At 41.1% G+C, this 15,417-nt stretch overlaps 1 protein-coding gene across 1 annotated transcript in view; it reads left to right on the top strand.

Moving 5' to 3' along the window:
• Positions 1-15,417, top strand: part of LOC107135395 — a 126,450-nt gene that overhangs the window by 13,995 nt on the left and 97,038 nt on the right. Inside the window, exon 6 of the mRNA XM_048811858.1 lies at positions 15,024-15,095. Within this exon, the coding sequence (XP_048667815.1) occupies positions 15,024-15,095 (72 nt within the window). The remainder of the gene's footprint in view (positions 1-15,023; positions 15,096-15,417) is intronic.

The raw sequence follows: 15,417 nt of genomic DNA, 5'->3' as shown, positions 1-15,417 counted from the left end.
AGTGCAGTGACGCCCACCCATCCTCGGTGTGGACTTTACCCGCTCCCACCAAGCTTCCAAACTTGCAAAGGCCCCTGGGACATGGCATGACCCCGGGGGCGGGGTAAGTCGGGTCCTGGAGGCCTCAGGCGAAGCTGCGGACTCCTCTGGAAAGAAGGGGGAGGGTGCAGTTCCCAGCCACTTGTAGTTCAAGGAGTGGGGGTGGGTGGCTGCTGGTAGCGGTGAGCAGAGCAGCGGAAGCCCTTGGTTTTCGGAGGAGAGGAGCCACTAGAGCTACTTCGGGGCAAAAGTGACCCCTTTGAGAAGGGTCAGAGAGAAACCGAAGCTTTTCCAGGAGGGTCTTGAACCTTCTCTGGGACTCGTTCGGCTTGAGCAGCACTCAGGGCTCACTTTTTCTTCCTGACCCTGTGCTCCCCAACCGCAAATGCTCCACTTGTGTTCACAGCCCCGCCTCCAGCAAAATGGCTTCCGTGGAGGGACTGAGGGGTCAGCCCAGGTCCCAGGAAGCCTTGACTTTCTTTCTTCAAGATTGTGATTTGATAATGTTCCAACTTAGCACGCTAGTCCTAGGCCTAATGCACCCCACACCCAACCAGGAGATAACGATTTTTGTTGTTGTGTAGGACACTTAATAAAAAATGATCGTAGTTTCGGAAGGCACCTGGGTCCCCAAACTGTGAAATTCCACAGACGTGTCCAGGCACGCTCAGCTGTAGAAGCAGAAAACGCAGTTGCATTTTCCACCCTTCCTTCACCCACCTTCTTTTCCCCAGATTCTCTCCCTCTCTTCTTACCCACTCCCTTCCTCTTCCTGAAACATAAATTGAGTCTGGACTGTGGTTCTTGGACTCAGACCCTTTGTGGCTTTTGCCTCAGCACTCTACCTGAGGCTGTCAACCAGGCCTGCCAGAGGCCCTCTGGTCTCTCTTGGGGTTAGACCGGGCTAGGTACCGGCAGAGCTCCACGACCTCCTTTCTGGACTCTTCCTCTGACTTGCTGGTCCTCACAGACCTGTTCAATGCACGGTCTTGTGGGCTGCTAGCATCATGGGTTGGTTGTTAATCACTTTTAAAAGACCTATCACATAGCACTTGATGTCTCCCAGTCTGACAGCCAGTAAACGTGATCTGGTGGGAGACAGAAGCAGAGATCTGTGGCAGCATATACAGCGGTGACTTGAGTCCCAGGCTCCAGAATCTAGATCTAAAGGGTCTTTCTAGCCTATTAACACCCCACCCCCATATCTTTCTTACCGTGAGGGCTAAACCATTCTTCACTAATCCTGTGGCCTTTTTGATATTGGTATTTTGTTCTCCCAAAAGCCACTGGATGGTTTACTTTGGCTTTTTGGTAAGTCACACTGAACAAAGGGTTTTTTTTTTGTTTTTTTCTTTTGTTTTGTTTGTTTTTTCTCCTGTTTTGGGGTGATACTGGGGATTGAACCTAGGGGCTACATCCCCAGCCCTTTTTACTTCTTATTTCAAGACAGTGTTTCCCTAATTTGCTCCGGCTGGCCTAGAACTTTTAGTCCTTCTGCTTCAGCCTTGGAGATTGCTGGGATTACAGGCCTACACTCTCCCTGCCAAAGATGACTTTGTAAAACCCTTTTTCTAAATCTAGTTCAAGAGCCCCATATTCCTACAAATGACCCGATATGTATAGAACTCTATCCCGGATACCTCCTTCTTACCCCTAAGTCATTAAACAAACAAACAAACAAACAGTATTATTCTGTTTAAAGATACCAACAGGACAAAAATAACCCTGTTTTATCAGGCTTATCTGAAATGATGAACATCTTTGAGAGAAAGATCAGTTTCTCTGGTCTTGATGCAGACCTTTGCCAAAGAGCTTATTTTAAGGATACTAAATCAATTAGTCTCCCTTGGCATGAGATTAAGGGTAGGAAGTATGCAGCTGAAGATGTATTTAAAATAGTCTTGCACATGTTTTTTTTGGAGGAAAGGGTGGAGAGAGTCACAGGGATGCTCATCTAATGTTTTTTGATTACTAAAAAATGAAACAAGAACAAAAAGATCAATCCTAGCTCAAAAATCTCTCCCTAGTCCTAAGACTGAAATCAGTCTATACTATTGCAGCTGCCCATCTGTAAAACAGTTCTGCCTTTGTCAATATGAAACCCAGGGTAGAAAGGCCAGGTTAAAAGCCATGCTACTTCTTCTGGTCTGTGTATTCTTAGCCTCCCATATAGTTGAATGAAGCATGGACTCAGCAAGCTTGAGTGCTCACTATCACTCTGGTAGCCCAGGCATTTCTTCTTTGTCACCTTTGGGTTGAAAAGCTCAGAGATAAGTGCTTTACCTTAGTAAGCAGTTTAGTTTTTCTATCTCAAACTGGCCATTTAAAGCATGTGTTTTGGAAAAGAGAGATAAGGGAGCACTCCCACTTTTATGCCTGGGTTCCCAGTCATAGGGCCCAGGAGTAGCAGTTGTGGGAGGATGGCTGGAGAACAAGTGCTGACCTTTGGATACAAATCAAGCCTTTTTAGAGGAGGAAAAGTGACAATCATTTCTAGCACATCAGTGAAGCCAGAGCCAAATATTTACTTTTTTGTAAAAATACAAAGTCTTGGCTCTCTAAATGCATTTATGCAAAAAGAAAGAACGAACTAGAGACTTTATGTTATAAAACACATTTCTTTATTTTAAATGCCCAATTTGAGTGAAGAATAACTGCATGGCTATTCTTCCCAGGGAAAATGGGTTGGGTTTGGATGAAAAGTTGAAGTTTTGAAATGAGTTTGAAGGTTGTTAGAGTACCCTGACAATACAATCAACTGCACTATATAATCATTTCCCTTAATAGTTACCTGTCAGAGCACCTATTTCTTTTACTACAGGATTAGCCCATCAGAAGAATATCTGAGTTGGACATTTCACTGACTAAAGACTACTTGAATATGTTTAAGTCTTTAATGTCACTTTCTCCACTGCCTATGACATAAACTAGTGGAAAAATATTGTCTGGAAAAACCAGCAGATCTGCTGGTAACTGTAGTCAAACTGCAATTGTATTTACCTATCAAAAGGTTGATCTAAATAGTAAGCCTAACATTTCCTTCTAAACTGTCATTGAAAGGATATGTTTATTACAGTGTCCTCCATCACTGAGGAGAGAGAAGGTTTAGGTAAAGTTTAGATGAAAAAGAATGAGCATAGTATACCACTGATACAAACCACATGCAGCAGTACATAATTATAACCTGTGCTATTCTATGTATATTTTATTTGCCCATGTCAGAGGTGAAAAAATAAATGTAGCTCATCTATGGGAGGAGTTAATAAAGTATTCCAAATGCATGATCTAACAAAACTCAGGGATAGTTCTGTGTTTTATTGTTAACCCCTTGCATGAAATCTTCTGAAGCTGAAAAGAGAAAGGAAAGGGCTTTTGTGCTAGTTGATCCTTGGCTATTCTAGGGCTCAGGTTGGTGTGAAAGGGATGAGGAGGTCACTTGAAATCTCCTTTTATCTACTCTTATTTTCTCTCTGGATCAGCAACTTTGAATAGACATCATCTAATCGCTCTTAATGCAAAGAAACTATGGGAGCAACAAAAATGCCTTTTACTTCAGAATTGAATACATGCATGCGGACAGCTAGCTGGGCTCACATTGAACTGCATCTCGGCACACATGTGCTTAGATATTTTTCCGGGCACATGGGTGTTTATGTAAATATTTCTCATACATTCTGTTGGGGGTATTGGATGACTTATTTTGCTCTTTATGCAAAGTAGGCATATAATCTACATTTAGTTTCTCTACAAAGTCCAGGTTATATTTTTGGCTGATTCTTCCTTTAGTTTTTTCCTTGTTCTCACTTTCTGGACATAGTTGAGCTTAGGAAAAAAAAGTAAATAATTGAGAATACAAACAGACAGCCTTTTAGTTAAGTCATTTTATTTCCTTTCCAATTTTTGACCGGAAGTGACAGTAGGATTTCTCTTATGAGGGTGGAGATGATGTGACAGGTGGGAGGTAATGGGGGTAAGACAAGACCTTTACTTTCAATTTCTACCCAAGATTTTTTTTTCTTTTTGGTCTTGCTTGAAATTAAATTGTTTAAATCACAATAAATAAGTGGAAAATAAGAGCCCAGCATGAGGCAGTTAAAAAGTTTTTTTCTTCTATACATACATATCTGCAAATACTTAAAGCTGAGCAATTCATTACAACTTCCATTTAACTTAATTTTATTTAGTCTTATATTGACTAAAAAATCATTCAAGTTGTCTCCCTTAGATAGTGGTACATTAATTTCAAAAATAAATATGGGTGTTTAATATGAATGGTTACCCAGAAAAGGATATTTAATTTCTAGAAGAAAGCATCAGGCTTTACCTCCCCAAAAGTCATATTTTAAGCAAATTCACATTGCTTCCAGAGCATGGGACACTTTGCTGTAAATTCCTTTAAGGGAATACTAAGTTACCAGGGCTACAAGTTCTCATCTCAACCTGCCAGCACCTCTTCCCCTGTATCCATATACCAGGGACACTTGGTTGTCAGGGTTAGGACCTTGATTTTGCCTTCTCCTGACACCAACCTGTTAGAGATCGCAGTTCCAAAGTTAGAGGTTGAGTGGGAGAGGATTAATCCCTCTTTTTTCTGCCCTCAATTCTGAACCCCAACTGATACATTTCCTTGGGTTTCCTGATGAATAGGAGCATAGAACTGTCCTGCCCAATAAAGATTAAATTAAGTAGAAGAATCCCAGCCGCTGGATATTTGGAAGCTCCGGTGGGGCGTCAAACCAACGTTAAACACATTTTTTCCACTCATTGTGCACAAATCCTGGATCTGTTGGCTTAACTTTAGGAAGAAAGGAAAAGAAAAAGAAGAAGGGAGGTAGGAAAAAAAGTCATGGAGAAAACCCAGTTTCAAGGGGAAGTGGATTTATGCTTAGAGCGACTGAAGGCAGAAATAGGGCTTCCTGACCTTTCTAATCTTTTCTTTCCCGGAACTACTCTGAGCATTGGAGGCTCCCTCTTTCGCGGAGGGCTCAGAACTTCTGCTTTGGCAGGCCTGATTAACATTTATCTTTTAGGAATAGTGGAGTGGCCGGATCATAATGGGGTATGCAGGTGAAGGGCATGTTCAGAATTCAGTCGCTTCCTCTGTGGTAATTTTTTTTTTTTAAATAAAGGTTTGGTAGCATAAACTGAGCAGTTTCCTCTGCTTACCACTCAATAGGAGAAACAATAGTTTTCTCTCTTGGTGTTCAGCAAGCTGGACACTGAACTTGAACCTGAGGCGGGGTAGGGCGCCCCCGGATGGCTCCAAAATATCAGTTGTTAACTCCCACCTGCTCCTCTAATCCCTGGGCGCAGTCAGGAGGGGCAAAAGGCAAGTCCCTTCGTGGCAAAGACTTGTCCATGCAAATACAACACCGAATAAATTAACCTCAAACCAGCTAGTTGGGGTGTAGTAGTTTAGCAGGACTAATTGCAGACAATGTAGTTGAAATGACTTTTCCAATTAGCTGCTGGTTGGAGTTTAGTTGGAAGAACTGTCAGCTCCAACGATGGGTAATTGCTTTATTGCTCACAAAACTATCATCTATTTAGAACATATGTGCTAATTACTCTGGATGGGCGTCGGAAAAGGAGACCATAAATCTAATAGCACTTAAAAAAGTCTATGGTGCTTGTAAGCAATCCCAGTCCCTTACACATTCTCTCCTGCTCAGGTTCTCGTGATAGATGGCTGTCTTTCAGGAAAGCGAAGGTTTGGATTGGAGATACGGACCGGATGCTCTGGTCAATTGCGTGCAGGAGAGCAAGCGTGCAGGAGAGCAAGCGTCCGGGGCGTGCTGTGCTGAGGCTATAAATCACTGTCATCAAAATCGGTCCTCTCTTTAGCCGCGCACTTAATTTTTTTTTCGCAAAAAGATTACTTTAGAAATCTTTTAATTGGATTATACTGGGAAATTAACCTCCTTTAGCCTTGGCTAAATTTATTGTGGCCACTATCGGGAGGAAAGCTCTGTAACCGCAGTAAGGGCTATGTCCCGTTACTCCCTTTCCTCAGCTCTCCAGGGTCTCCCAACTGCGTGTGACAGTGGTGCCTCAAGTCCTCAAGAGTGACTGAAGTGAGAAAACGTGGAAAGACACATCTGGTCGGAAGGCCCCGGAGATCTCAAGTGAACCTCCTTTGTCCTAAATGTCACGTTTCTATCCCGGATTCTTTAGTTCCACAGCACCGCGCCTTTATCCACAAGAAATTCTGGGGTTTTGAGGGTCAGCTGCCAGGGAAAGAGGCTGGAGGAACTGGAAGAGGAAGTAGGGTGGGATGGAGGAGGACTGCCAGCCAAACTCGCTAGTTTGCCCTCTCCCCCTCATCCCTCCTTCTCGGTTTTCTGCCGGGAGTTGGGGCCCTAAGGACACTCCAATTTTCTGCGCAAAAACGCACGGCTTTTTTTTTTTTTTTTTTTTTTTTGCGTTCTTCCTGGCACAGCTCTGGAAACAGTTCCCACTGATATGCATAGCGGGGGCAAGGACCCTCTCCATTCCATCTAGCTCCTTTACACTAGTATTGTCAGGCGGTCAGCCAGGTCCTGAGCGGCTCCGGACGCGGGATGTTGATGGTTGGGCCCCGGCGGCCGCGCCTCTCAGCGGGAGATAACAACATCTGCCTGAAACGGGATACCTACTTTTGCAGCTCAATTTAGCTCTTAATAGCAATCCTCTGAGGTGTGGTTAATTGATGGGGATAAAGGCGTAATGACTTGACTGGGAGACGCCAATGATCCTTTAATATACTTCTAAAAGAACAACAACCACCCCAAACACTGGCGAGTCATTGCTCCGTGACTGGAGCAAGGCAGGGATCTGGAGGCTGCAAAAGCGGCGCTGGTGCTGTTTTCAAGAGGCGTCAGTGCCTTCAAGGGTGAGCACCTGAAAGCCACCAGGGAGCGCAGGTCGGATTGGCAGGGAGTTTTGCCAGGATGCTGGAAGGGGCTGAGAGTCTGGAGAACTTGGGTTGACAAGTGACCCAGCCGACTGGCGGGGTGGAGCCCCTAACCCGGAAAGATGCTGCCCCATCCTGGTTTCCACCACTCTATTAGTCTTCTCCCTGCATGGGATTGGAGGCTATACTCCCGGTGCCTTCGCCTGCCAGCTTTCGGGGGCTAAAGCGACCCCTCTTCCAGTGTGAGTGACCGTGCTTTGTAGGAACTCCGGGAGTTAGGCTATCTGGACAACCTCTGAGGGGTTCCAGCGCCACCACAGAGAAGCACGCATCCGTGTGCATGCGCGGGAAGACCGTCCCCCACCCCCACCCACCCAAAGCAGAGTTGGAACACAGCAGTCCTGAGCACGTGGTGGTATTTAGGCCGGGTCTGCCCAGAACCATGGGGCGGAGAGTCCTGGGATTACCTGCTCTAGAGCTGGGTCCTGGCTGTCGGGTCATAGCAACCTTTGTGCAGCATCCATTCACACCTCTGTTCACTGCTCTTTCTTCAGCACCTTCCCTTTCTCTTGCTTGGTTTTCCTTAGCTCAGTTCTAGTTGAGTCTTTAGAGTATGAATGGAGTGTTTTACTCTACTCAAGCCCAGAATTTAGGTTTAAGCAAGCACTAAAATGAAAAGAACAAAAATCTATTCGCGTTCGCGTTTTTCTTCTCTCTCTCTCTGAACCCCCTCAGGGAGGGACGGTGATGTTCTTGAAGGTTTTACATTTTGGAGAAAGATAACCTTAACGCTTCAGGTTTTAGCTTTCTTTGGAAGGGGAAGGAGAAATGACTTTCTAATCATCATCTATGTTTTATTGCATTGAGAGACTGTAGTTGTTTTAGGCTGCAGCGATTGACCATCTTCCCTTCTAAGCCAACATAACAGGAATGAAAGTATCCCAAGAAAATCTTCATGATGAGAAGTATGTATCTCCGGGTGAGAAAGCGTCAAGGTCAAGAGTTTGAAAATATGCAATTACGATTCTGAACTAGAAGAGTGTTCTTGTCTTGGTGTGGTTCTGTCCATTCCATCACTGTCTAATCTCACCAGTGCGGTTCTGCCCTCTGTGTATCTTTAGGAAATCAACATTCACTGTCTAGCTCCTGATTCCTCCATGGCCCCAAGCCAGGAAGGATGGCGAACTGGGCTCCCAGGCCATAGTATTGATCTTTTGGCGCCTAAGAATCAGGGACAAGGTCCCAGGTCTAAATGCTAGCCCTGGCTTGTGACTCCTGAGAAGCTCTCCGCCTTCGATGGAATTCAGGATCTGGCTTCGGGTCCCCTCTGAAGAGGTAACCCAGGCTTTCCGGATTGGGCCGCCGGAGGTCCTGAGTTGCCTCTAGCGGTCTGCCTGAGCCCTTGATCACCATGGCCCTCGGCGCTGTAGATCCTTAGGGTCGCACTTGCCCCAAGTCCAGCAGCATTCCCACCTCATTCAAGGGCCTTTAATTCCGGTTTGTCTCACATTCCTCACACCACAAAGGCGCTAGCTACCAGAGAACAAATTCTTCATTCTGCAAACGACGCTCCCTGGTAGGGGAGCCCTTTCCACCCTTCTCCCAGGGGTTCCTGAACTTCAAACCCGATCTCAACAACGACGGGAACAGCTCCCGGAAGCGAGGCCCACATCCGGGCACCGAGCCTCGCTCTCAGAGTTGGTGGCGGGTCCTTCGACGCAAGTACGAGCGTCTCCCCCAGCAGAGAAGCCCGAGACACGGGATCAATACATTGGGATGTCGCCCTGACAGTGACTGGCCACAATCTTGCCTGCGTTCTCGGGCCACCACCCCGAGAACCGGAGTAGTGACAAAGCCCGGAACCTGCGCATGGGGATTCAAGAAGAAAGCCAGGCCCGGCCGGGGGGTGGCGCACGTTTTCCAAACCCCAGGTCAAAGCTGGCAGGTAGCGTCCCCTCGGGTCAGCCCGGCAAACCTCTTAGGAATGGGCCTCGAGGGAATGTGAGCCGCCCCCGCCCAACCTTGTACTGTTTAGAGATCCAACATCGAATGAGGCAGCTTTTGCGAGTCTTCAGTACGCTTCTTTGCAGACGCTGCTTGGGGCGCTGAGCCTTGACGCTCTCGCGGGCTGCCTGACAATTTGCCCTGTTTGAGGCAGTCAGTCTTCTTCAAGTGTTGGTCTGGGAGAGGTAGGAACCAAGCCCCGATTTTCTGTTAAGGAAGAACTTGGTTTTAAGAAGCTGGGAAGCCAGTGAGAGTAACTTTGTGGCCTTCGATGTTTTTGAAAACATCCATATACAAGGCAGAAACATCCCAGGAAAAACTCTTGTGTGATTCATTAAAAAGATATTGGGAGACCATATCTCAAAAGAGTTTTTTGCAGAGACTGCTTTATAATCTCTCAAATTAGAGAGTTGGTATGTACTGTGCCACCAATACACTGAATAGTATCTTCCTTCAGGCAGAGATTGAGAAACGGAAATACCATCACCTTCCAGCCAAACTGTTGTGAGGACCGATTGCAGGGGAATTGGGGCTCCAGATGTTGCACCAGAGTCGCTGCAAGTGTGAGCAGGTAATGTGGAGAAGAATGACATTGTTAACAGAAAGCATCTAATTAACAATGACTTCATTTGATTGGAAGGATGAAGAAGGCTTTTTAAATCAATCCAGATTCACTGGACTAACCTTGGCCAATTTATGAATATGGAGCCCTACTGGGGTCTGCTTTCTTTCAAAGATGTCATCTTAGAGGTAATAGCTTAGGTGAAGTCATTTGGTTACACTGTGGAAACTTTTATAGTGCCTTCCTTGGGAGTTTAATTCAGTGCTTCTTCATTTTATTAGGAACAGACTGACTCCATCAACTGTGCTCTCCCTGTTTAGAGGCAGGACTGCTTGAAGCAATTAGGTTCACCAATTAGCATACTTTTACTGACCCCAGCAGCAACACCGATCCTTAGATTATCCATTTCTTTAAAGTCAGGGAAAAGCTGGAGCACAACATGCTTCCCAGGTGTCCGTGTTGGGGAAATAAGCCCACGAGCAGGGCAGCACAGCAGTACAAAAAACTTTCTAAAGTCCTACAAATGTTTGTTTCAGTAACTCTGATGTTTTTTGTTTTTGTTTTGTTTTGTTTTGTTTTGGCCCCATTCTGATCCTGGATCCTATTATACCACCTTACTTTGACATAGCATTGAAAACCTCTCCCCTTTGGTTATATTTTGGCAGAATTGCTTTTAAGAAAGTAAATTTTCTCCCTTCTGTCCTCCTGTGTTCTAATGATGCTATGGATGTGGAAAACCTTAAGGTCCATTGAGCAGGAGTCACTGAAGGGCTCCTTAATACCCTTTTAGGTAATAAGAGCTCGGGATTGTGTGTGTGTGTGTGTGTGTGTGTGTGTGTGTCCATGTCCATGTCTATGGTCATGCATGCATGCATGTGCCTACCCACCTGTGTCTCAAAATCAGAGGCAGAGGGTGAATATGGGGTAATACATTATTTTTCTTAATTTGAAGGTGCACCTGCAAGACTGTATTACAATCCTTTCACTGTAAACTCAATCAGCTGGTGGCCAACATCTTTAGTAAAATAAAAATCTCAGGAGCCTAAAGCAGTCTGGGAAAGAAGAGGTTTTGCTCTTGTCACTTGTCATTGGTAGTGAAGGGATTAAATTTGCATGGCTATTGTCCCTCTCTCTCTTCCCTCAGATATATATTCCTCTGTAAATTTTCAGTAGATTAAATTGCTGACAATTTATCAGTAACAGTAACAATGTAATTCTCCTAACCTTATTAAATCAATAAATACTAGATTCCATGCATTGAATTCAAAATGCATCAGTATGGCCAGGAATTGAGATCATATGGCCACAGACGTTTGGATTGAAGATGCCACTCAAAAATTGGTTGTTTAACATGTATTTAGTTTCTTTTTCTAATTTGGATCTGTGAGTAGATGTTCTTTTTTTTTTTTTTTAAACATTTCAGGGACAATTTTTGATAGTTTAATTTTTTTTGAGTTTGTATATTCTTGAAAAACCTTCTACTCATTCCTTATATTCCACCATGAAAATGATACATGAATTTTTAACAATAGTAATATACTGGTATATAGTTCTTGTCATTAATTTTCATCCAGGGAATATACTTCTACTCAGAATACATTATTTTGGTAAAACACATTCAAGGTGAATAAATTTCTACATAAGCATAAGTAAATTTAGATGTGTATGTTTTTGTATAAGTAAATATACTTTGTGTGAATATATTGCTGTACATTGATTATTACAGTCTTTTTCTTCTTTTTGGTATTAGGGATTGAACCTAGGGATGCCTTACTGTTAAGCTACATGCTCAGCCCTTTTTATTTTTTATTTTGATACAGAGTCTCAGTTGATAAGGCTGGCCTTGATTTTGCAATCCTTCTACCTTGGCCTCTTGAGTTGCTGGGATCACAGGCATGTACCACCGTGCCCAGTTACAACAGTGTGTTTTAAAAAGGAAACCACACATATCTTTCAACACTATCTACTATATTACAAACTAAATAATTACTTATAATTTTAAAACAAGTTATTTATAATCTTATTTGCTTGTTGAAATTTGCACTACAAAAGGTGAAATTAAATATTTCAAGTCTTAAAACTTAACACAGCACTTAGGGATTACAAATATCTCAAGTGTTATATTTTGTGGGTGAAGAAATACCTGAATTGTGGTTTGCCAGGAACTGTCTAGTTATATTGTAGATATTAGTGGGTAAATTTATAGTTAGTTGCTACTGAAAACAGGGAACATTTAAAGTACCAGAAAGTGAGATGGAAAAAGTAACATTACTCTATTCAGATATTTTACTGTATTAATTAATGATGCTAATTATTTAAAAATACCCCATATTTGTGTCAGCTGGCATGTATGCTACTGAATTCTGAAGATATAGTCATTGGCCCTTGGGTTCACTGCACTGTGGAAGAAAAATCTTTATTTGACGAAATAGGCAATCAACTGAAATCTATCCTCTTTAAATAAACTGATTCTTCAGTATTTTCCCAGTGTTGGTGTAGGTTGTTGTCTGTGATGTCCCCTAGGGCTCTTTCCTCTGCTCTCTGATTTGGTATATAAAAGCAGCCCTGAATGATGGATTACTGTGTCATTGCAGCTAGCAAAGGATTAATTTGTTTCATTGATTTCTCTTTAGGCAGATTGCCAGAATTTGCTGCTTCCCACCTTTCCTCAAGACTTCTACAAGTAGTAGACAGTAATAGCCTAAGACAAATCAGCTCCTTCTTGTAAAAATAGAATCAGAAAGAGTCCCAGGAAAGCTATGGCAAACTTTTTTTTTTAATTGATATGCTGGGGAGAGCAATTTGTTTTAGAAATATTTTTAATTTAAAAAATTTCTGGAATTAATAACATATAATTAAACATGTCAATAGATATAGGTAAGAATTTATAATGTTTAGTCCATAAAAATGTTTCCCAATTTGTAAGGATCCTGCTTGACAAAGGAAAAAAAACCTGTTTTTCCTTTCTATGCCAGATTTCAGAATCAAATAATGTGTCAAAACAACTTTATGTAAGTTTACCTATATGTTTTTATAATGTTATTTGAATTTTTTGAAACTTTGGACAATGACTATCAAAGCATAGAAATATAATTGTCTGAAAAAATAACTTTTTCTAATTAAAAAAGAGTATCTGCTCTTAATAGAGAATTTGTAAAAATTACAAATGACATTTTGAGTATTTTCCTAAATCTTTCCTCTGAGCATTTAATGTAATATGATTTTAATTATCATTAAAGTAATTTATATAGTCTGTATAGTGTTTTCTTTCTTTCCTTCCTTTTTTTTTTTTTTCAGTGCTGGGGCTCAAACTCAGGACCTCATGCACAACTAGCAAGCACTCTACCACTAAGCCATATCTCGAGCCCCAACTGTATAATGTTTTAAAATATATACTTTAATGAATCATTGCTCTACTTTTGAAGAAATTAGATTTCTAATTTTCCGCTAGTATAAATAAAGCTGTGATGAAGAACATTTTAAATCTTTGATCATTCCTATTCCTATGGTTATTTCCTTACAATGTGTTACTAGAAAAGAAATTGCTTGGATTGAAGGAATAGATTTAAAAAAATTATTTAGTTGTAGATGAACACACAGTATCTTTATTTATTTTTATGTGGTGCTGAGGATTGAACCCAGTGCCTCACACATACAAGCAAGCACTTTACCACCGAGCTAAAGCCTCAGCCCCGGAATAGATTGTTTCTGAAGATTCTTTATAACAATTGCCAAATTATTGTCCAGAAAGAGTCTACCAATTTATACTGATACTTAATTTTTTTTCTGTAGAGGCTGCCTTCTAATTTATGTTACCCAAGCAAAGAAAACAGAACAACAGTCTTTTCCTTGTGTTCTGAAAGCAGTGGTAGAATTTTGCATGTACTTAGTCTTTTAGAAGTATTTCCCCAACTGCAGATGTGAAATAGGCTGGTTATACAAATCTATTTGTTTCCCTTCTGTAGTGCTGAAAATTATATTGATTTAATGATCTCAAGTTATACTTTTTATGCAATTAGTTGTGTAGTAAAAACTAATATTGTCATGTGCTAATGTCTTTTTTTTGCCTCTATTGTGCTATGGTAGTAGTCCATGCATTATCAGCAAGTTTGTGCTTTTCCTGTGCTTTGCTGAATGGAAAAAGGAACATCTGTTTCCATTATATATCTGCATCATAATGATAACAATTAAATAGCTATTATGGTAGTATACAGTAAATATATTTTGTTGAATGACCTATACTTCCTTTTTGGAAAATTTCAGAGATACCAGAGTCACTGTTTTTACATGTAAGGTCCATGTAGGGGTTGAGAAAGGTCTTTGCTTACTTTAGGTAAGTTATTACAGTTATTATTGTCTCAATAAAATCAACCAACCAAATTCATGTTTGTACACAGGATTTTCAGATGTCACTCTTCAATATATTTTTCTTAAGCGTATGTTTAGAGTACAAATTATTTGGTATCTCTCTTAATGCTCTTGGATGGGTATATCATGCTACTAATCATACAGGTCATTTTTTTTGTGCCATTTGTGTAGTTTTTATTTTACTAAGTTGGAAAATTGAAAATAGCTACAGCATACACTTTCCTTCTTATATTTGGGGCACATAGTTATAGTTACCTTTTAAAATATTTGGTGCGAGGATTGAACCCAGGGTCTTGCATATTCTAAGCACATATTTTATTGCTGAGTTATATTCTCAGCCCCCATATTTACCTTTAAAGTTTAGCAGGAAAATGTTTGAAACCACACAAAACTCTTTCCATTTACCTTTCAAATCCACAGGAATATTTTCATTTATTTCAGTTTTTGGTTAAAGATGTTTTGGTGGTTATATTAAAAAATGATTAAAAGTATTTCAGATGAAAAATAATTATAAATAAAGAAATATAAGCACTTATGTATCATAAGTCCAGTTTGAGAAATACAGTATTACCAGTATTACCAGTGCAATTGAATGTGTCATTGAATATACTTTTTGGAATATATTCCCTTATGGCTTCTTAAATTTGATGGTAATTATCCTTTTAGGTACTTTTTTTTTTTTTTACATGATCTAAAAATTTGACCTAACTGGCCTCTACTTTTAAATAAGAGAATTTTAAAATGTTTGAGCTGTAACTGTTGTTAGAACCCTTTTAGTCTAATTACCTGTAACTGGGCATGTTTTATATTGTACTGTCTTTGTTCTCCCCTGCTGGTCTCTGATGTCTTTCTAACCATCATTAAAAAAATATTATATTATGTCTTGTTTTCCATGTGTGAAAAAATGAAAATAATCTGAAAGAGAGGTCTAGAGAGTTTAAATAATGTCAAAAGACCATATAGTAAGTCAGGGAGCAGGGAATAAAACCCAGTTCTCCTGACATCAATTCAGGCATCCTCTCTTCACTTTGCCTATCATTTTGGGGGGTTGTTCTTAAGTGAAAGGAGAGGGAGAGAGAGAGGTTAGGAAGAAGAGCAAGAGGAGAGAGAGAGAGACACTTTCCCCTCTGACTTTTTTTTTTTTTTTTTTCCTTATAGGGAAAAACAGTGAAGCCACGTCAGCCTGGAAGCTCCTCATACATCGATAAGACAGTGTGTCTTCTAGAGCCTGTGAGTCCCTTCTATATTTTTTGGACTTTCCTGGAAACAGTGATAGTTTGGATATAATGAGACGTTCACTAAGCTCTTTACCCTACAGTTAATTTTTTGCCCTCTTCAATCTAACTAGAGCAGGAAAATAGAGACAGGCACAAACATAATTGTCTCTTTTCATGTACATGTACCTATTTTCAATATATTTTGCAGTCAGGACTTTAAGGAATTATTTTCTCCTCTTTGGTGTAGTTTATGCTATGTTCACATCACAAATGGCTTTTTATGTGAAAATGAATTTGTTTCTTGTTTCTGTTTCGTGACCAACTTGCCAGTCCTA

The sequence above is a fragment of the Marmota marmota genome, unplaced genomic scaffold (assembly GCF_001458135.2).
Source record: "Marmota marmota marmota unplaced genomic scaffold, marMar, whole genome shotgun sequence".
Taxonomy (NCBI): domain Eukaryota; kingdom Metazoa; phylum Chordata; class Mammalia; order Rodentia; family Sciuridae; genus Marmota; species Marmota marmota.
The sequence above is the reverse complement of the archived record's forward strand: the minus strand, read 5'-3'. Positions and strand labels throughout refer to the sequence as shown.